General features: G+C 42.7%; 1 protein-coding gene across 6 annotated transcripts in view; it reads left to right on the top strand.

Annotated features, from left to right (window-relative positions):
* LOC133385023 (F-box/LRR-repeat protein 2-like) overlaps window positions 1–23,380 on the top strand; it is a 113,766-nt gene that overhangs the window by 60,840 nt on the left and 29,546 nt on the right. For all 6 annotated transcript variants that reach the window (XR_009762758.1, XM_061627204.1, XM_061627170.1 and 3 more), the window contains one exon: window positions 6,778–6,855. Coding sequence is in view for 5 of the 6 variants with exons in the window: in XM_061627204.1 (XP_061483188.1) it covers window positions 6,778–6,855 (78 nt within the window). In the remaining variant the exon portion in view is untranslated. The remainder of the gene's footprint in view (window positions 1–6,777; window positions 6,856–23,380) is intronic.

Consider the following 23,380-nt stretch of genomic DNA (forward strand, 5'->3'; position numbering starts at 1 on the left):
ATCATTTTCTTTTCTTCTGTTTCTGTGAATATGTGAGATACAGCAACACAATGCAACACTAAGAAAGCTCCAAAAACAATTATGGAATAATGGCACTGACTATTTTGCAGAATAGTTTCCAATGGACATAACGAGTGTCTCACTTTGCACAAACAGTGGGAGGTGAAATATATTCTAGCAAATTTCTAGGTATGCTCTGTTTTTGATTGACCATGCCCACCTTTCCTTAACTGGAGTGGTTTAAACATAGCAGGCTGAACACATGCATCTTGGGCAGGCCAAGTTTGTTTTTTCCAACAGCAAGTGTCATTGCTTAAGTAGCAACATATTGTAATCAGACTGATTTTACATCAACATGCAGTTTCAGATTCAACTGTTAATGCACCCAAAACGGAAATAGAGCATAACTTCCAGTTTGAAACACAAAAGTCTGTCTTCACCATCATATGACATTGACCAATAAAAAAGACTTTGAAATTAATAAAAATAAATTTGACACAGATTTCTAGGATGAATAATGAAAGAAATGTAATTTTCTAGGTTAGATTCTCTGTTGAGACGGTAGTAACACAGGAAAGAAGCAAAGTAAGAAGAACACGAACAAACATACAAAAATGTAATTCTCCATCTTTGGAGATGGCAGGTGTTGCCACCACTCCCCATATGCTCAGAGGTGCATGTTACCAAATTCTTCCAAGGTACACAGGAAGAGGATTGGACTGTGTAAAACCAGCCCAAATTGTGTTTGCATGTTGACAAATTTGTAGGGCAGTTCAATATCTGAGAGAGGAGGTCAGGTCTCCTGCAAAGCTTGGAAGTAACTCATTATTTTTAACGAGTTACTTGTAATTAGTTACAATTTTAAATAACGAGTGGATAATTCCATTACATTTGGCAAGTAACGGAACGACTAGTAATTTCCCTACTTTTCAGCTGCAACTTTAACGTTTCCACGTTAGGTTGGACGTTACTTGGGGGCGGAAACAAGGGGAAGTCAGCTCCTGGCTGTGATTGGTTAACACAAGACATGTGCCTCACACTGATTGGACCTCTGCGCAGACTGTCTCTTCCCTCGTGATCTGTGTTAGGAGGCATGAGGGAAGAGGTGAATAGGCAGGGCCTGCTAGCGTCTGAGAGGAAAAAATGGACGCCGGAGGAAAAAGCCAGGGCAAGGACAAAGGAGAAGGCAGCAGCAGAATGGCGAAGAGCTGTGGAGGTGAGTGACGGTGATTTGTGTGTGTGTGTGTATCCCCGCGGCCCCTTCCGCCCCCCTGTGGCATTTTTGCCCCCCCTGCCCCCCGTGGCCCGTTCTGCCCCCCCATTGCCTGTTCTGCCCCCCCACTGCCTCTCCTTGCCTAGGTATGCATGGGAACAAGGGGGACAGTTCAAAAAGGGGGGGAAGGAAGAGAAGGAGGCCAGAGCTTGGAAAAGTTACTTTTTTGAACTACAGCTCCCATCAGCCCTAGGCAACATGGCCACTGGATTAGGCTGATGGGAGCTGTAGTTCAAAAAAGTAACTTTTCCAAGCTCTGGCCTACTTCTCTTCCTTCCCCCACTTTTTGAACTCTCCCCCTTGTTCCCATGCATACCTGTGTGCTGTATTTATCCAGACAGCACTCCTGCCTTTTAAAATGCCGGCTAGCTTTTTATTGTATATTTATTTGAACGCCATCTTTCTTTTTATTTGTATTTTTGTCCTGTTTAATCACAAGACTGAATTGTATGTGGGACAAAAACTGTCTCAGTAATAATAATAATAATAATAATAGTAATAATAATAATAATAATAAAATCATTAGGCGTAAATAAATGGCTTAAGGCTGATTTTTTTGTTCTTGGCAGAGATGAGGTGAGAAGTTTGGTCCTTGCAGCTCCTCCTCTCAGTCCCCCAGCTCTCAAACTCATGTTCTGTGAGAAAGAGAGAGATTCCCAGTCCCAGAGAGAGATAGACTGTTGACAATCTCTGCTAATATCTATACAAATGTACATAACATGCATCACCTGAACTCACATGATCTAGAGTTACCTTAGATCTTGCAAGATTTGCAAATGAGAAGCAATAGGGTTTTATATTAGTTCTGATTGTCTATTGGGCTATCATAGGTTATATGTTTTTTTCATTTTCTATGGCAAAAACTCCAACTTCAGTGGAATTTATGTGATGTGTTCTAATCATTTGAATTTGGCTAATGAATGCTTTATTCTTTCATCAGAACTTTAACAGTAGTACTAAAATATTAATAAAAAAGAAAAGGGAAAGAAAAATACTTTACATACATCATTCAGCTGTATTGCTAATTATAGATATAGATATAAAAGATAAACGGCATTTTGTCAAAAGTATTTTTGTCTACATTTTATACCTCATCCTTGGTTTTCCAAGCTTGGCATGGAATGCTTCTCATACAGAATTAATTTGAAATGCTGCATATTTATTATCATAATCATCATATTCAAAATAAAAAATATATGTACCGCCTTCAAGTTGATTCCAACTTATGGTGACCCTATGAATAGGGTTTTCATGAGGCTGAGAGGCAGTGACTGGCCCAAGGTCACCCAGTGAGCTTCATGACTATGTGGGGATTTGAACCCTAGTCTCATTTTGTTCTCACAACAACCCTGTGAGATAGTAGGTTAGACTGGCCCAGGCAGGGTTATTCAGTGAGCAAAAATGATGCAAATAGGATCTCTTTTAATTGTGCTATCGACCTGCTTACTTCCACTCTGACTGGGGCATCTTGCAGCATGGGGAAGAGATGGGGGCACATCACAGCTGAAGTTCACCCATATAGGAGCATTATCTCTTGTTTATTACAGAGACGCCTGTTGCAGGTTTTGCTGCTGAGAGCAGCAGTCAGTTAGTGTGGCCACTTGAGTCACAGCTTGTTGATCCTGAGGAGGCAAAACTAGAAAGTGAGGTTCAGAAAGGAGGCCCTGTGCATGAGGAGGAGGAGGGCATGAAGCAGTGCCAGTTGCCCACAGCCACATATGTAGAACAGCAAGTACCATGGTTTGGCTTTGAGAAAGCTTGTACATTTGTGAGCCAGAGTGGGGAAAATGTTGTTGTACGATGCAATTACTGCCTTCCAAGGATCAAAAATCTGAGATCAGCTGTTTCCTCCTCATCCAATGTGAAGAAACATTTTGAGGTAAGCCTTTGTCATGCTGGTCCTCAAAGAGTGTCCATTGTCTATTTATGTTTAAATTGTGAAGTTCCTCTTCCATTTTTTCTTGGATTCATGCTTTGTTCTTCTTCCTCAGAGGGCACACCCTGAGAAGCTGAGAGCAATTGAAGAAGCAATAAAGGCAAGGAGACGTGGCCTTCCTGAACCAATGCATGACACCCCTCCTCCCAAAATGCTGAAGCAGCAGCAGACAACCCTTGAGAGGTGGGGATCTGGCAGGGAGCCTGTCACCCAGAGCAATCTTGACAGGAGGATCATTGATTTCATTGTAGAGGAGACATTACCACTTCAGACTGTGGACAAACCATCATTCATTAATCTGGTTCGCATTGGACTCCCCAAAGATCTCACCATCATATGTGCCAAGACTCTGAGAGACAGAATTGAGAAGAGAGCATGCCACATGAGAGAAACTCTTGCAAACCGAATGGGTGCTGTGGCATATATAGCAACTACTGCAGATTGTTGGACCAATGGCAAGAAGAGTTACTTTGGGGTAACAGCCCACTGGATCAACCCAACTACCCTGAAACGTGAGGTCGGGGCCTTGGCTTGTAAGCGTCTGAAGGGGCGCCATACATACGATGTCCTTTCAAAAGCACTGCATGATGTACATGTGCAGTACAGGATCCACAACAAAGTTATGTGCGCTACTACAGACAATGGCTCCAACTTTGTGAAAGCGTTCAGAGTTTTCATGGCCAAAGAACCAGTGGAAGCTGCAGGCACCAGTGACGATGATGGTGATAACCAGGAGGAGGAGGAGGCTGAGGTGGAGTTTGTGCCTATCTGTGAGATCCTGGACACAGGACCTGAGGCAGAGGAAGAAGCTGCAGACTCAGGAGAGGATTTTGTTTTACCACCACACCAGAGATGTGCTAGCCACACCCTCAACCTTGTGGCAACACAAGACATAGAGGCCATGCTTTCTGACTCCTCCAAAAGTAGTCTTCTTGGTCCTTTCAAGAAACAGTTTCGTTCCTTGATGGGAAAGTGCAGCAAGTTGTGGTCCAAGCAGAACCAGTCAGCCCAGATTGCTGAGTATATCCGTGCGCAATGTGGTGTGTATCTGAAGGTACCGAATAAGACCAGATGGAATTCCACCTTTGATGCGTTGAAGCAACTACATGAGCTCCTGTCAACTGTGCCACTAAAAATGCATGCCATAATGGACCGCTGCTCCTTGTCCAGGATCACAGCTGCTGAGATTGAAGTGGTACAGGAATACATAGAGATTAAGGAGCCACTAGCCCAGTCCCTAGATATCCTGCAATGGGAGAACGGCATGTTCATGGGGTATTTGCTACCAACGCTCTGCAATCTGGACCGCAAGTTAGAAGGACTGGAAAACAAACCTGAGAGGTACACATACTGTTTTCAGCTGCTGAGAGGTGTGTGCGAAGCCCTAAGAAAGCGGTTTGCAGCTATCTGGGAGGACAAGAGGCTTCTTCTGGCAGCCTGCCTACACCCTCGCTTCAAACTAGATTGGCTGGAATCGTGTCAGGCCACCACCCATACCAACAAGTAAGAACATTAGGGAAGCCCTTTGGGTGGATTACTCCAAAGGAAATGTTGTCTCAAGGGAGGCATCAGAGGGCTTAAGGTGGTAGGCAGGGGCTGGGCCTTTTCTTCCTGGGGCTCCTCATCACAACCTTGGGTTGCTGCAGGTAATCCTTAAGGGTCTGCTGTGCTGCCCCATGAGTGTGGTGACTTGGTCACCTTCCTACCTTCCATGTCATCATCCACAGGCTCAGGCTGGACCCTGAACCAGGGGACATGACAAGCATCAGGAAATGAAGAGCAGATGATGGTTTCCTAACATATATGTGTTAACATATCCTCTCTCTTTCTTAGATGCACAATGGAAGCCTTGTTGAAAGCTGAAATAAAGATGGGTGTACTTAATGAGGACAGTGATCAGTCTTCAGATAAAGACCAGGAAGGAGATGACTTCTTTAACTTTCTGCCCCAGGGCAAGAAGTCAGCAGTGGACACTGCTGAGGAGGAACTGGTGAGGTACCTGAGGTCTCCCAGCAGGGAAGTGTCATCACTCCATGGCTTTCCACGTGTGCTGCGGTGTTTTTTGCAGCACAACACAGGCATGCCTTCAAGCGCCGCAGTAGAACACCTGTTCAGTACTGGTGGCAACGTAATGACTGTAAAAAGACATTCCTTGTCTGACATGCTCTTTGAGCATCTTGTTCTTTTGAGACATAACAGAAACATATTATAAAAGCATTTCAAGTGTAAAATTTGATTTCAAGAGTTGGGGTATCTTCATTGCTTGGGGGGATGTGAAATTCTGTTATGCCATTATGTTAATTTTATGGATAAAATTTTTTATTCTACTACCCCCTGTGTGTATGTGTTTATTTTTAATATTGTTTTAGGCTTCTTAGATGTGCAGCAGCCAAGGCCAGCACCTTGTAGGAGTTTTTTTTAAAAAAGTAACTGAAATGTAATTGTAGTGATTACTTTTGAGAAAAAGTAAAGTAATCAGTTACTTTCAGAGCAATTGTAATTGTAACGGTAATTACTACTTTTTTGGGCCAAGTAATTGTAACTGTAATTTATTACTTTTTAAAAGTAATCTTCCAAGCTCTGGTCTCCTGCTCCCCTGGTGCATTCACTTATAGCTGCCCAATTTCCCTGCTTTTTAAAGTTTGATAAAAATATCTGTTGGCTATAGGTATGTTCTTAAACCGCAAGGGTTTTTTTTGCTTATTAGTGAATATTCATGGCATTTGAAAATGTTATGTTGTACAGGAGACACTTTATTGTATAAAGGCTGGTGTGAGGGTGGTACTCCCTGTTACATTTGCACAGATGGATGCATTCTCTGCCCAGCCAGGAAAACAGTACTTACATCAGGGAATAGGTAGACGTCAGGCTTGTGGGATCTACTTTGTTTTTACTAGAATTTCAAGGTCCATCAGTTGGAGCCATGTACAAAATAGTGGCTTGGGATGGTAATGGAAACAGATATAAAATGGTACCTTGTGGGCAGAACCTTTTACTTCCTGCTCCTCTGTGTGCACAATATATTGAGATAATCTGCATACAAGTAGAAATTGACAACTGCTTTTCTACAGATCAGGGTTTCTAACATGGAATTCTAATACGGAATTCTAATACTAGCCAGGTAGGCTATGGATTGCATTGTTAAACTGTTGGGAGTCAGAAACCTTGCCAGTCTGTTTCAAGTCACTGAGAAATCTACTGATGTACCTTCTGGCCCCCTGTTTTATACTATGCTTCATACACTTTGGTGTAGAGATTGTACAGTATGGCCCCACTTTTTGGTATTCCGCTAATACGGCGTTTTTCAATTAGAGTAAGACCCCACTCATACAGTGCTTGTTCTGCTTTTATGGTGTTTTTTGGGCGTTGGGCGCCATTCTATGGACGGAGTTCTGCTTTTCAGTGGCTTTTGCTTTTAGGCGGGGGTCTAGAGCATAACCCGCCATATGAGTGGGGCCCTACTGTATCTGTGTAGAGAAATTACAACTTAAGCTCAAATCATCTGGGTTACATATTGGTTAATTGTTTAAAGAACTGAATATTAAATTGCTGTTGCTCTGTGTTTTAGCTTACAGTGCCTTTCTGCTAATGGAAGCCATATTACAGATGATTCCATAACTGCCTTGATTGAAAAGCATGGGAAAAGGTAATTCATATTCCAACATTAACTGTGCATCAAAATATGAGTATTCAGTGCTTGCTTCAATACCATAGTTCTACATGGTTCACAAGGTTGTGCTTTTTTTCACTCTGTAAACACTTTTTTATTGTATTCATTTTTTGCTGAAACAGTTAAGAACATAAGAACCTAAAAAGAGCCCTTTTGGCTCAGACCAAAGACCCATCTATTTGAGTATTCTTTCCCCACAGTAGCCAACCAGATGTCAGTAGGAAGCTCAAAGCAGGACATAAGTGCAATAAAATGCAACAATTCACAAGACATTGTCCAAGAAGTAGCATAACTTCTAAAAGTAGAAGCGTCTGTGATCATGCATGCTTCTCAATCATACTGTGTGACTTGGAAGTCAAACCCGTTAATCACAGATATATGCATCGTTTAGGGCTTAAACTGAACCGGGACATCCAGTTAATTTAAACTATGATTTCTTGAAACAACCAACAGCAGTAACCATGGATTACGCTTGGCTTGTTTTGATAAACCATAGTTTAAACTTAACACATTTTGGCTTGGTTTGGACAAAGACAAACTGCAGGTAGTTAGTAGCAGTTATGCTAGAGGAGTGAGGTGGGAGTAGTATTCATTCCTATGATTTAGAGTTGCATCTAGAGTTGAGCTGTCTTATTGGATAGAGTTAAAGCATTCATGAACAGTGTTGCAGGAATCTTAGTACCATTTCTTTCACTCTTGTTTGTAAAATGCACACTTTTTCTTTGGTGCTTGTCTTGGAAGTCAGATCAATAACAGAAATAGCCTGTAGAAGACAAATGTTTGACATTACCTAGCGTGTAAGGTTCCAGGTTCATGGATGGCTTTTGGAAGAATGGTAGAATTTTGCATGCTGGAAACCTTATTTTATGTTAATAATGTTGTCATCAATAAAGCACTTTGCTTTTATTTACAGCAGTTTGAGCCTGTAGGCTAATTGGTTGTTTGGGAATACAGACTACGGCTGGCTTATTGGCAAAGAGAGCATGAATAGGCACAGTTATTGTATATGGGAAAATATCAGCCCTCCTTTTCCTAAGAGAAAATTTATTCTTCTACAGTCATGCAGCATATGGCACATCTTTAATGAAATAATTTTATATTAAGATAAGGGACTCTAGCCTAAAAAGGAAATATTTCAGATCCTGTAAATTGTGTTAGCATTAAGTATTGATTGCTTTGGCCTTTTATTATAGCCTTTTATAAGGATTCAGGTCTTGTTGCAAGTCCAACATGTTTGAACCCAGCAAGAAATGACATATTAGCTGTACATGGGCCTTCTGTTTGTCCATGTGATAACAGTGGCATGAGAGAGGGAGCAGGAGTGTTCTGTCAAGCCCCAGCCACTTCAGCATGTCCCCATCTCCTCTTTTTTCCCTGCACTCCGCAAGTTGGTGGGTGAAATTCTGAAGGAGGGGGCATCCTCATGTAATCAGGTTTTAAATAATTTGGGGTGCCTTCATGATTCACGGAGGCTCCCTGCTTCAGGCCTTTGCCGTCCAACAAAAAAGGGAGATGGGAACATACTTGAGGGGGCAGGCCTTGGCAGTATGTCCCCGACACAATGGTTTCTGCATATACAAATGCAATGCCCAGGTAGGGCTTAAGACAACAACATAAGAGGACATTACTGAAATATCAGGCTTGACCCTTTCATTTAATCATAGGCACTAAACCTGTATGCTGAAGGGGGAAAAGGTCTGGCAAGAGGTACTGAGACTAATGGTCATCAAAGCATAGTCTGAGGTCACATGGTGTAGCAAACTTCCTGAAGCTAAACAGGTCTATGACTTGGCTATGATTGGATGGGAGACTGCCTGGGGACTCTGTACCGCTGCCTTGAGTTCCATGAAGGGTGAAAAAGGTGAAATAAAAATTATAAAGAAATTATACAGCCATAATAATAATAATAATAATTTAATTTATGTGTCGCCTATCTGGCCAGTGGCCACTCCAGGCGACGTACAACTCAGTTACAATAAAATACATCATAATAATGCAATACAAACGATAAAAATTATAAAACAATGACAGTTCAGAGTAATAGGCAATTAGTCATAGAGATTAACCCTCCCTGGAAGTCCCGAAGGCCTGTCTGAAAAGCCAGGTCTTCAAGGCCTGGTGGAATACATTCAGGGAAGGGGCATGCCGGAGATCATACGGGAGGGAGTTCCAGAGAGTGGGGGCCGCCACTGAGAATGTCCTGTCTCTAGTCCCCACCAACCTAGCTGTTTTAGTTGGCGGGACTGAGAGAAGGCCCTGTGTGGCTGATCTTGTTGGGCAGCATAATTGGTGGCGTTGGAGGTGCTCCATCAGATAAGCTGGGCCGAGACCGTGTAGGGATTTAAAGGTTAATACCAACACCTTGAATTGGGCCCGGAAAACAACTGGAAGCCAGTGCAGATCGAACAACACTGGAGTGATGTGCTCCCGGCGATGACAATTTGTAAGTAGTCGGGCCGCCGCATTTTGTATAAGTTGTAGTTTCCGGACCGTTTTCAAGGGTAGCCCCACGTAGAGCGCATTACAGTAATCCAAACGAGAGGTGACCACGGCATGTACCACCAATGGGAGCTGATGAACAGGAAGGTAGGGTTGCAGTCTACGTATGAGGTGTAATTGATACCAAGCTGCCCGGCTCACTGCCGAGATCTGAGCCTCCATGGACAGCTTGGAATCCAGAACAACCCCAAGGCTGCGGACCTGGTCCTTTAGGGGCAGTTTCACCCCATCGAACATCAAGTCAATATCTCCCAACCTTCCCTTGTCCCCCACGAGTAGCACCTCGGTCTTATCGGGATTCAGTTTCAACCTGTTCCTTCCCATCCATCCACTCACGGATTCCAGGCACTTGGACATGGTCTCCACAGCCAACTCTGGTGAGGATTTAAACGAGAGATAGAGCTGAGTGTCATCCGCATATTGGTGACACTGCAGCCCAAATCTCCTAATGATTGTCCCCAGCAGCTTCATATAGATATTAAATAGCATGGGAGAGAGGATAGAGCCCTGTGGCACACCACAATTGAGAGGCCAAGGGTCTGAAACCTCTTCCCCCAATGCTACTTGTTGATGCCTATCGGAGAGAAAGGAGCGGAACCACTGCAGTACAGTGCCTCCTATTCCCAATCCCTCCAGGCGATGTAGAAGGATACTGTGGTCAACAGTATCAAAAGCCGCTGAGAGATCGAGGAGGACAAGAAAGGTGAATTCTCCCCTATCTAATGCCCTCCTCATATCATCCACCAGAGCGACCAAGGCTGTTTCAGTTCCATGTCCAGTCCTGAAACCCGATTGGTATGGATCTAAATAATCCGTTTCATCCAAGTGTGCCGACAGCTGATTAGCCACCACTCGCTCAATGACCTTGCCAAAGAATGGTAAATTTGAAATTGGGCGAAAGTTGTTCAAAACTTGGGGATCCAAGGAGGGCTTCTTTAAGATGGGCTTTACAATTGCCTCCTTGAGGGCTAATGGCATTACACCCTCCTCCAGGGATGCATTAACCACTGCCTTAATCCCCTCGCCCAATTTCTCTTTGCAGCTCACAAGGAGCCACGACGGGCAAGGATCATTTAGACATGTGGTAGGCTTCACAGTTGAGAGCACCTTGTCCACATCCTCAGAAGGGAGAGGCTGAAACCGATCCCATTTGACCGGCTTGCAACTGGCCAACTCTGGTTCATTTACTGTATCCACGGCGTACGGGATCAAGTTCCGCAAGTGTTCGATTTTATCAGCAAAGTGCTTTGCTAATTTGTCACAGGAGGCTTTTGACTGTTCCAAGGGTTCCTGAGCAACTGGACCGACCAGGCTTCGGACCACTTGGAACAACCTCCTGGGACAGCACTCATGACAGTGGCTGTATACTAGAGCCAGCGTGGATTTTTCACATTCCGCAATATTAAATTGAATATACTCCCCATGCCATTCTGATGCTTCCCATAAGCTCATTTCAAAACAAAACCTTACAAAACTTATAGTCCTGAACTCAGAAACGCTTGCTTAACAACCCTCTCAATTTTCATGGCTATACACAAATCAGTCAGAGAGAATAGAGAGTTCAAAGTCTAAAAAGAGAGAAAAAGCCCAGCCCCTTTTTGGACTTTTTTCTGTCAAGGGTTCTCATAATCTGTTGAAATTCATTAAAAATCAGCCATGTTCATAGAGTACCTGTAATTCTATTACTGACCTTGCCCCATACTCTGACTTTCATCTTCTGCAGTTTAAACATTTAAAAAAATGCCTGGCTGATTTTTAATTAATTTCAGAAATTTTGCATTGAACTGAATGATAGTGTCGGTCATGCTCAGTAAGAACCAACTCTCGGTGTTCTAAAAGCCAGACTCACAGCTGCTTGGCTTTGCTAATCAGGGGGCTGTTAGTGGGGCAAGAGTGTCAGGATCCCTCCTGTGGTCACCGCCTTGGCAGTATCTGCAACATGTCTAGAAAGTTCATCCGCCAACACGTTGTCTTTTCCTTTGATAAACACAAAGTCCACTTGATACTCTTGCAGTGCCCACAACCATCTCTGAAGCATGGTGCTATTGTTCTTCATGGTGTCCAGCCACATCAGCGCATGATGATCTGTGATTATGGTGAATCTTCTTCCCCACACGTAGGGACGCAGCTTGCTCAGTCCCCACACAACTGCCAAACACTCCTTCTGCACTGATGAGTAGTTTCTTTCGCTCGCTGTCAGCTTATGGCTCAGGTAGGCAATAGAATGCTTGATGCCTTCCCTTTCCTGCATCAGCACAACCCCGAGAGCCAGGTCAGAAGCGTCTGTTGCCACAATGAAAGGCTGCTCATAGTCCAGAGCTATTAACACTGGACTCTGGCACAGTGCTTGCTTTAACTGGTCAAAAGCTTTTTGACACCTTTCACTCCACATCACTCTCTCAGCACACTTCTTTTGTGTTAGTTCATGCAGTGGGGTTGCTATTTCCCCAAACCCCTTGATGAACCTTCTATAAAACCCAGCCATACCCAGGAATGCCCTCACTTGTTTCTTGTTTAAGGGAACAGGCCAAGACTGAATAGCCTCCACTTTATTCTATAAGGGGGTTATTTTGCCACTCCCCACCTTATGTCCTAGGTATGTTACTCTGGGCAACCCAAATTGGCACTTTTTAACTTTGATAGTCAACCCAGCCTTTTTAAGTGCCTCTAACTCTGCTGTTAAGTGTTGTAAATGTTCTGGCACCGACTTGCTAAAAATAGCTACATCGTCAATATATGCCACAGCAAAGTCTGACATGCCTCTTAGGATGGTATTGATTAATCTTTGGAAGGAGGCTGGTGAATTCCTAAATCCAAATGGGAGATCTGTGAATTCATACAGCCCATCAGGTGTGTTAAAAGAGGTTTTGCATCGGGACTGCTCATCCAACTCCATTTACCAAAACCCTTTGCACAGGTCGATGGTGGAAATTATTTTGGCTGCACCCAACAGTTCCAACATAGTGTCCACCCTTGGCATGGGGTACGCATCCGGAACTGATTTTATTGATAGCTCTGAAGTCTATACAAAACTGGATTGACCCATCCTTTTTGGGTACCAGCACTATTCTAGAGGACCAGGGACTAATTGATTCCTGAATCACACCCAGCTCTAGCATCTCCCTCACTTCCTTCCTGATCTCATCTAGCACTCTTCCATTCACTCGATAGGGGGTAGATCTTATTGGAGGATGATTGCCAGTGTCTATAGTATGTTTCACAACACTGGTTCTACTAGGTCTAGTACTAAAGAGTTCCTCATGTTTGATCAGAACACTCAGGATTTCCTCTTTGACCTTCTCATCCACCTCCTCTGACCACTCCAACTGATCTAAACCACCCTCTGCCTTGCTCTCTTGCACCAAGTCTGGCAAATCAGGACCACTCCCTTCAGGGAACAATGTGACTTGTAAAACAGGGGGGTTTTGAACCCCCCCCTGTTTTTTGTAATCAATATTGACCGCCACTATTTCTTTTTTATCGGAATATAAAACACCCATGGTTGATTATGTGCTAGACTTCCGTAATAACTTAGAAACTATGATGGAAGTGGTACAAAAGAATATGAGCCAAGCTCAACAAAAACAAAGCTATTGGTATGACAGGACAGCAAGAGAGCGTGTCTATGAAGTGGGGGATGTGGTCATGGCATTTATTCCCAGAAAACATGATAAACTGCAAGCCAGCTGGGAGGGACCATTTGTTGTTAGAGAAATCAGACACACTGACTTATGTCATAACATCAGACAATCTAAAAAAACACAAGGTAGTACATGTGAACATGTTAAAACCCTATCACACCAGAGATACCACCTCCAGGAAGACCTATAGTGTCCGGATGCAACTCAGTTTTAGAAGCATTATCACAATATGTTGATTTTTTTCTTAAACCTTTTGTACAAGAAATTCCTTCTTATGTAAGAGATTCAGTAGATTTTATTAACAAAATACAACACCTGTATAACAACCAGAAGATTTGTTAGTCACTATGGACGTTCGTTCTTTATATACTAATATCCCACAAGAATCAGCATTAAAGATCATAAGAGAAACTTTGGAAAAAAGATTAGACAAACATTCACCATCACATTTTTTATGTACTTTGGCAGAGATAGCTCTAGAAAAAAATTATTTTACTTTTAATCAAAAATTCTATTGGCAAACAACAGGTGTAGCCATGGGTTGTCCCATGGCGCTAGAGGTGGCAAATTTGTTTATGGGAGATTATGAATGGGAAATAACTAATTCTAGTCCTTTTAAGTCTAACATAAAATGCTGGCTTAGATACATAGATGATGTATTTCTTATTTGGACAGGAAAGAAACAACAGCTATCAGACTTTTTGATATGGGTAAATAATAGACATCCCAGTATAAAATTTGATTCAACATATAGTGAAACTAATGTACATTTTTTAGATCTGAAGGTGACTAAATGTGGCCAACAACTTTCCACAACATTATACAAAAAGTCTACTGACAGAAATATATATCTGCACTATGAGAGTTCACATCCTAAAACTATAAAGTATAATTTGCCTTATGGACAATTTCTTAGAATTAGATGAAATTGCAGTTCCAATAAAGAATTTATAGATCATTCACAGTCTCTAAAATGACAACTAATAGATAGAGGATACCCATTACCAAAAGTAGAAGAGAGTTTCAGATCAGCTTTACAACAAAACCGTACTACCCTTTTAACATCTAAGCCTAAAAAAGTTTCTAAACAGATACATTGTAGTCTAACATTTAATCACATCACAAACAGACTACAAGACAGTATTAAAAGATACTGGTATATTTTGAAACATATTCCAGGGTGTGCAGAAAAACCAATTATCTCATTTAAATGAACAAAAAACATTAAAGAATATATAGTTAAAAGTACATATAGAGAGCAACAGAATATACAGAAAACAATAATGGAAACTACTAAACCAATAGGTCATCACCCATGTGGACATTGCACATATTGCAAATACACTAATAAGAAGGTATCCTTTAAAAATCATCAAAATCAACAAGATTTTCCTTTACAATGTTACACCACGTGTACAACTACACATGTTATTTATGCTACAGAATGCAGCTGTTCGAAATTATATATAGGACAAACGACAAGACCCTTAAAAATAAGAATAGGGGAACACCTTAGCAACATAAGATGTGGTAGAAAGGGTTCACCATTAGTAGATCATTTTCTTGAATGTAAACATACTATAAAAGATTTTTGATTTTGGGGTGTAGAAAAAGTGTGGGGACAAGATAACAACAGACTCCTAAAAAGAGAAATATGGTGGATTTTGGCTTTAAATACTCTATCACCTTTAGGTTTAAATGGAGAACTAGATTTTCTTCCTCTTTTATAAAGAAATAGAGTTTTTAGAGGATCCCTTACAGGCAGTTTCTGAATTGATAATGAAATACACATTACAGCTGAGTATCACTCTACATATAAAAGCACACTTTCTTGGGCTAATAAGCTCACAACTTTCAAAATACAAAAAAAGAAGGTGAAAGAAATGCTATAAGCAGTTAGAGAAATAAGTAGACTAAGAAAAGTGTAAGTAAACAATTTTTATAATTATGTGTTTTCTTACTGTTTATTTAGAAATTAGAGTAAAATGTAAACAAAATATAAATCATATAAATGTATATATGTGTTTGTATTATAGCCCCTGATGAAGGCTGATATACAATAGAGCCGAAACGTGTTGGACATTTTAAAGAAGACAAAATAAATCATTTTGCAATATTTGGTCATTTTGGGTTTTGAACCCCCCCTGTTTTTTGTTTTATATTCCACCAGGGACCCTTCCCATGAATTTTGTAACAACTCTGAAGGACCCCTCACTTTCCTTGCATACATTAATTCAAAAGGCAAGAACCCAGTTGATTCTTGTGGAACTTCTCGATAAGCAAATAAAAAACACCCCGAGTGTTCATCCCAATCCTGTGGGTGATCTTGTATATAACTTTTTATCAGTCCTTTTAGCACCCTATTAAATCTTTCTGTTAACCCATTGGTAGCTGGATGATATGTGGTTGTTTTCAGATGTTTCAACCCACAACACTTCCACATGCACTGCATAACTTCTCCCATAAACACACTGCCTTGATCAGTCAGGACCTCATGGAGAAAACCCAGCCTTATAAAGATCTTCAGCAAAGCCTCTGCCACTATAGGGGCTTCTACTGATCTCAGACCCTCAGCATCCGGGTACCTTGTGGCAAAATCCACCACCACTAAGATGTATCTGCGGCCATGCCTTGAGGGTTTAGAGAAAGGACCCACTATGTCTATCCCCACTCTATAAAAAGGCTGTCCTATTATAGGAAGGGGTTTCAATGGAGCTTTTGTCTTCACCCCACTTTTCCCCACCTTTTGACATATAGTACATGAGGAACAGTACTGGATGATGTCTTTGGCCATGTTCAGCCAATAATAATGAGCCATTAGCCTCTTCTTTGTCTTTTTTATACCAAGATGTCCTGAACAAGGTATATCATGTGCCATAATTAGCAATCTGGATCTGTATTTGCTAGGCACAACTAACTGTTTGACTGGTTCACAACTTATATCTTTCCCTTTTGGTAGCCACAATCTATACAGCACCCCGTTCTCCCACACTGTTTGATCCCTCAGGCTCTCTGTAAAAGGGATTCTTTGTGGTAGAGCTTGCTGCTTTATTGGTTTTAAACTGTCATCTATTTCCAACTCATCGCTGAACTGCTGTGCCTCTGCATTACATAACACATTCATACTTGGCAACAAAGTTTCATTCTCTCCAGGCTCACTAAGGGTTGCTATGGCGACCTCAGGCTCAGTTACAGGCTCCACCCTGTTCTGTTCAGCGTCGGACAAAATGGCTTCTGCAGCTTTGCCAAGCTGTTGCCTTGTCACCACATAAATTTGTCCCTGTGATCCCATTACATCTCTGCCCAAAATTACAGGTTCATGCTGTTGGGCATTGATACCCACTTTATAAGACTCCTCCTTTCCTCTCCAGTTCAACTTTATTAAGGCCATGGGAATGCTCTCTGGCTCACCTCTCACGCCTTGTATAACTACTTTTTCCTGAGGTAAAATTTCCTCAGCTTTCACCAAATCTGGCCTCAACAAGGTCTGAGCAGCACCAGTGTCCAGCAAAGCCCAATATTTCACCCCTTGCACACACACTTCTCTTAAGCTTGAGTTAAAATCCTGCACATTTGACCAGCTTATTTGACAGAATTGTATTTTCTTAGTTTCCCCTTCTCTCGGCTCATTTTTCAATGTAGTCACTTGGACAGGATTACTGTTGGGGTTTGTAGCTTCACATTGAAAACGTAGATGACCTGGCCTACCACATTTAAAACATATTTTTTCCTCCATTTTAGGATACACTGACCCAATTTGAGGTGTCCTGTGTCCTTCTGATTTTATTAGAGGGTTTACTCTCTGTGGTGCCACATCCCTTCTGCCATTAGTATTGGGTCTTGTTTTAAAATCTCTTTGTGTTTTTCCCATCCAACCAATCTGGTTTGAGGTAAGATGATCTGCCAGCTCTGCCGCCTCCTGCCCAGATTAGGGGAACAATCTTTAACCAGTAACCTAATTTCTGGTAGCAATTGATGGTATAACTGGTCTAATATCATAAGGCTTTTCACCTCCTCCACAGACTGAGCTTTCTCACTCGTCATCCATTTCTCAAATATGTCCATCAGTTTTGCCCCCAACTCCACAAAAGACCTCCCTGTCTGTATCTGGCAATTTCTGAACAGTTTTCTGAAATAATCAGGCCCCAATCTAAATCTTTTGAACACTGCTTCTTTAAACTCAGCATATGTCACTGACATGTCTGAGGGGAAATATTGATACACCTCAGCCAATTCCCCTTTAATTAAGTTTGATAAATACTGCATATATTTATCTTCAGGTAACCCCCACATCTGAGCTGCCTTTTCAAATGTTGTGAGATAAATTTGTGGATCTTGTCCAGGCTCATACACAGCAAAATCCTTTGGAGTGACTTTTATTTTTGCTTCATCCCTCTCTTTTCTTGTCTCCTCAGAATGAAACTTCTCCCTTTCTAATTCTAACCTTTCATCTTCCACTCTCGCTCTTTCAGTCTCCATTCTCAGTTTCAGCATCTCAATCTCTCTATCCGTATCTTTTTCCTCACGTTCCCATCTTAACGTCTCTCTTAAATACTCCACATAGGCAGGATGACTTGAGCACCCTTCTGGGGTCTCTTTTCTTACAGGCTTTTGGGTTTGGACTGATGTATAAGTGATTAGTGCTACCTGCAATTCATCCACCCCTTTACCTTCATGAGGTAAGTGAAAAGCTATACATTTCTCCACCAGCTCCTTTCTCTTCATTTTTAACAACTCAGCCATGTTTCTCAGAGCTCACACACTTTACCACACACTCACAAGTTATCTTTATTAGTTATTCCCTTCACAATCACACCACTTTCTAGGGACTCTCTCTTGTTCGTATCCCACCTCTATCACCACTCGTCAGGCCCCTCCTGTGGTCACTGCCTTGTCACAGTCCCACCTCAGGGTCCTGCTCTCAAAACAGTTCTCTCATCGGCTCTAGCAAAGATCTCTCAAGATCCCACTGCTAGATAGCACCACCAGACACTCCCTGTAAACAATATTGCCTTGAGACTGTGCCTTAGTCTCCTTCTGGCTTATTGATACTTTTTGTCTGGGCGCACTTGCAGGCCACAAACCCCCTGTATCTTTGTGCTTATAAAGAATACAGCCCTGGGTTGCTCTGGATACCTGATGATGTTACACTATCTCTTCACTGCTGCCACAATTGATGCTGTTTCCCAACCTTGGTATATGCCCTGCCCACCCTTCTGGTCTGTGTAAACCCAGCCAAGGATCAGGCGTTCTGGTAAACCAATAAATATTTATTTATATACACAGGAAATAACAAGATTACTTAAAGGTATAGTCAACAAGTGTGTGGTGTCATAAGATGCGTTACTCTTTATGTTTCTAGTCGTCAGTAACCTGCCTCACTACCCGCCTAATCCAATCCACCCAACAAAAGCCTCCCAAAAACCAACCAACAGAACCAACCAACTTCTCCCCCCTCTCTCAACTCTTATCCTCTCATTTATACCTTCAGACACTCAAACGCTCAGCCAGTCATAATACAACACTCATCAACATTCTAACCCATGTACTCCCCCCTCTCACTCAGCCCACTTACCTCTACCAAACCCGCACTTACCATATTTACAGTATTATATATACAGGGACATCACAAAGAGCAACTCCTGTTTTGTTCTTTTGTTTATGTTCCAGAAGGGAGATAGAGTTAGGGTCCTCCAGATGGATAGGCTTGATTACCTTTACCTGTGATGCTATGACTGACTTCCTTCCGTTGTCAGACTGATACGTCTTTAGGGAAGCTTATCTGCCCCTCCTCCTTCCTCCCTCTCTTCTCTTCTCCGACTGTCTGGGAGAGAGGAGACACCTTTGTCTCTGCTCTCTCTCTTCTAGCCATGAAGGCAATTCCCCTGCCTGGGTATTGCGCCTCCAACTTCATTAGTTAGTTAGAACTAGGTATGCCTTTCTATCTACTATGTATTTCTATAAATAAAGTAGCTTTTCTTATTTTACTAAGTCTTAAGTCTCAGTGATCCTAATGCAGGGTAAAAGCCTGCTTTCTTAGGTAAACACGCGCACACACTGGCACATGCGCATTTCAGAATGCTGTTACTCTCTGCTTAACTAATTTAGCACAACAGGGGCCGCACCCACATCAGACTTGGATTTCAACTGAGACAGTCATGGCTTCCCCCAAAGAATGCTGGGAAGTGTAGTTTGTGAAGGGTGCTGAGAGGAGACTCCTATTCCACTGACAGAGCTCCAGTGGCCAGACTGTTTTAACAGTCAGCCACTCTGATTGAAGGTCTGTGAGGGGATGTCCTGTTAAGAGCGGGATTCATGAGGCTGAGATACAGGTGCAATCAAATCTTGTTTTATTAAAGTAATGGATACATCAAAAGCAGTACACTTCATAGAAATCTCTAAGCTAGCTCACTAGAAGTCCCTAACTGCACTCTAGACATGCTCTGCAATGTGTGAAGAAAGTTGACTCAGCAACTTACTCCAGAGTGTGACATTCTTAAGTAGGGAAAGTTTTAGATCGTAATCTCTGGATCCTCTGCAAGTCCTGGCTCTGTCCTGTCCACTTCTCGCGGCGTCGAGAGCGGGGTGATGGGGTGTGTGCCTCCAATGGCTTGGCTGAAAGAACTGTCTCCTTAGCAACTGGCTCGAGGTCAGGGGCGGTGACGTGCTTGAGGCATCTGGGAACCGCTTGGCAAAGGGGGAGTCACCGCCATCTCTGGAACATCTTCCAATGGCTCCTCCAACCTGTCAGGGGGCGGCACTTTCTCCGCTTCTGAGGCTGCGCCATCCGTGGGAACTGGTCCGGAGTCAAACTCTCCTCCCCTCCCAAGGTCTTGCTCAGACTCAACAATTCCTTGGTCTTCCACGCTCTCTGTCAGCTGGGAAACCTGGAACTTGTGCCTCCCCCCTCCCTGGCCCTAGTGGGGAAGCGGAGGCTCAACAGGGAAACAGGGTGTCTCCTAGCAACTCTCAGCACCCTTCACTAACTACACTTCCCAGGATTCTTTGAGAGAAGCCATTACTATCCAAAGTGAAATAAAGGCCTGGTGTGAATGTGGCCAGGGATAAGTTTGGTGGGAGGCTACATGTGCCTGCTGTAGAACAAAAAGGTGGGTGAAACACTGAAAAGCAATGATACTGTTCACAATGTTTTCCTTTTGGAAAGGAAAGGGGTTTCCCCTCTGCCCAGTGCCCACCCAACCAATCTCCTCCTCTCTTCCTCCTCCTACCCTCCCTGCCCCTCTCCCAGGTCAGTGTTGGACTGTGATCTGGGAGACCAGGGTTCAAATCTCCACACAGCCATGAAGCTGACTGGGTGACCTTGGGCCGGTCACTGCCTCTCAGCCTCAGAGGAAGGCAATGGTAAAACCACCTCTGAATACCATTTACCATGAAAACCATATTCATAGGGTCATCATAAGTTGTGATCGACTTAAAGGCCGTCCATTTCCATTTTCAAACATGATTGCACAGAAATAAATCCCACTGCAAGATGTATGCAAATGATCAAACCCACCCTCCCTTCTCCTCCTATCCCCTCCCTCGTGCCCTTTCTCTCCCCCTTCCTTTGCCCCTCCCTCCCCATCCCCATCCCCTTCCAATTCCTCCCTTCTCCCCCTCCCCTTCTTCCTCTCCATGGTCAGTTTTACCTATCTTAAGCATGATTGCACAGGAGTAAATACTATTGAACTCTATAAACATGCAAATAATCAAACCTGCCCTTCCCTTCCTCGTTCCTTTGCCCCCCTCCAATCTGCTCTTTCCCCTTCCTCCTCCTCTCCCCCTCCTCCTCCCCCATGGTCAGTTTTACCTATCTTAAACATGATTGCATAGGAGTAAATCCCATTGAACTCAGTAAGCATGAAAATGATCAGACCTGCCTTTCCCCTCCTTCCCCTCTTCTCCCTTCCTCCTCCCCTCCCCACTTCCTTCTTCCTCCTCCCCTACCCATTCCAGCCCTCCCCCCCTCAGTTTTACCTATTCTAAGCATGATTGCACAGGAGTAAATCCCACTGAACTCAATAAACATGCAAATTATCAAACCTGCCCTCCCTTCCACCTCCTTCCTGCTCTTCCTCCCTCCCTCCTTCTCCTCCTCCTCCCCCCTCCTTCTCCTCCTCCTCCCCCCCTCCCCATCCCATGTGGTCAGTTTCACCTATCCTAAGCATGATTGCAGGGGAGTAAATCCCACTGAACTCAGTAAGCATGCAAATGATCAATCCATTCTAAGCAAACTTGCACAGGATCCTATTTCTTACCTCCTGGATTAAAAAAACCAGAGAAATCAACTAATGGGCAAAACCCCTTGCGGTTTAGAACGTACCTATGGCCCACAGATATTTCTATCAAACTTTAAAAAGCAGGGAAATTGGGCAGCTATAGTGAATGCACCAGGGGAGCAGGAGATCTGACCTTCTCTCTGAGATACTGGACTGCCCTACAAATTTGTCAAAATGCAAACACAATTTGGGTTGGTCTTTCACAGTTCAATCCACTTGTGTAGCTTGGAAGAATTTGGTAACTCTCGATACCTTTTTGTAAACTGTATCAGGTATGTTTAATGGAAAGGCAATTATACATTGTATAAACAAATACAGTTCACTGAACATATGGACACCGCATGCATGATATGTTCAAAGGACTAATATTAATTGATCTTAGAGACTACCCTCCTTCAGGTTGAGAAACTTGTGGCCCTACAGTAGTATATTTCAAAAGGCTCCAGGGCAGGTTACAACAATGAAAAATACAATTATAAAATAAATAAAACAGTTAACATCCACATAACAAGAAAAGCATAAAAACTATTAAAACAGTTACATATATAAAAACAAGATTTTTAAAAAATACATATATAAAATAGTGGTTAAAAGTAGTTCCAATACAGATGTGGACTGGGATAAAGGTCTTCACTTAAAAGGCTTGTTGAAAGAGGAAGGTTTTCAGTAGGCACCGACAAGACAACAGAGTGGGTGCTTGTCTAATAAGTAAAAGAAGGAAATTCAAAAGGGAAGGTGCCACCATGCTAAAGGCCTGATTCCTATCATATGGAATGGAACTCCTGATAAGATGGTATCTGCAGGTGGCCCTCTTCTTTAGAGCACAGTGATCGGTTGGGTACCCTTCAGACTTAGTCATCCAGAGAAGATGGGAGTTGTATTTCAGCAAGATGGGAACAAGCAGGGGTGGGGAACGTCAGGCTTGTGGGCCCTTCAGGTCTCTCTGTGTGTCCCTTGGAACTCTCCCTAAGCCACATTCCCTCTTCCCAAGCCATACCTGTCACTGGCTCTGCATCTCACCCAGGCTAGAAATATGACCTCTGATAACGCCTCTTGCTTATCTAGATAGAGGATAGAGAGGGGTGTGCGAGTGAGTGTAGAAAATGGACACTAACTTCTCAGGCATGTATTTACATATTTCACTTGTTTGCCCAAACAGTTCTAGTTAATAAATATTGTCTGTGTCAGGCTGGCTGTGACTTACACAGAGAGGAGGTAGTTGCCCAGGATGACAAAATATTTAGTTATTAATCTTTTAAAATTAATTTTAACCCTATGATACCTTTTATTCGAAGTGTACTAACCATGCAAATGAAGATGGTTAACCTATTAAAGTGCATATAATATAACTTGAAAATTAATACAATGCAAAACAATAGTTAACCAATGGAAACCACCATCCCTCAAAGCTGTGCTTATTTTCTTCTCTTCTTGTAATTGTACATTGTCTTTTAATTTTGCCAGTTATAAGCCAGCCAGAATTGATATCCTGTAATTAAAATTTTCTTTCAATCCCTGTTACTTTGTGCCTCACCTGCTGTTGTCTTGCAGTTTTAAAGATAATGTAGAATACATCTTTCCCTCGGTATTAACCCTTGGCCTTCAAATCACATATTTTGCTTTGGTAATCATATGAGCTCTATTCAGGTGTTCTTCGAGACTGAATTGGGAAAATGTGTGGTGGAGGAGTGGGCTATGCGTGCTGGCCCTGTCCCCAACATCCTCATCTTCACCCACTGTACTCACTTTAGACCTCTGTGGGAAGGTCTGAAGAGGCCTTCTACTTGCATTTGGCAGAACACACTTAGAAGCCTCCATGCATTGGGAGCTGCATGATCAGAGGACTTGATCATGGGGTGGCTTTTAAGCATGTTCAGCTGAATGTGCTTACAATGGGGATAACATAGAAAGGCCAGGTGGACTGAGCAAGGCTGGCAGATGCATGCCAGTCCCCAGCCAAAATTATGCCAATACAGTTTCGAAGAACACCATGTTATTGCAAGGATCTGAGATCTGCCAGCCTATTTTGACAATGCTATGGACCTTTTCCCTTTGTTTAACTTGCCACATGTAAAGGATTTA

The sequence above is a fragment of the Rhineura floridana genome, chromosome 1, assembly GCF_030035675.1.
Source record: "Rhineura floridana isolate rRhiFlo1 chromosome 1, rRhiFlo1.hap2, whole genome shotgun sequence".
Taxonomy (NCBI): domain Eukaryota; kingdom Metazoa; phylum Chordata; class Lepidosauria; order Squamata; family Rhineuridae; genus Rhineura; species Rhineura floridana.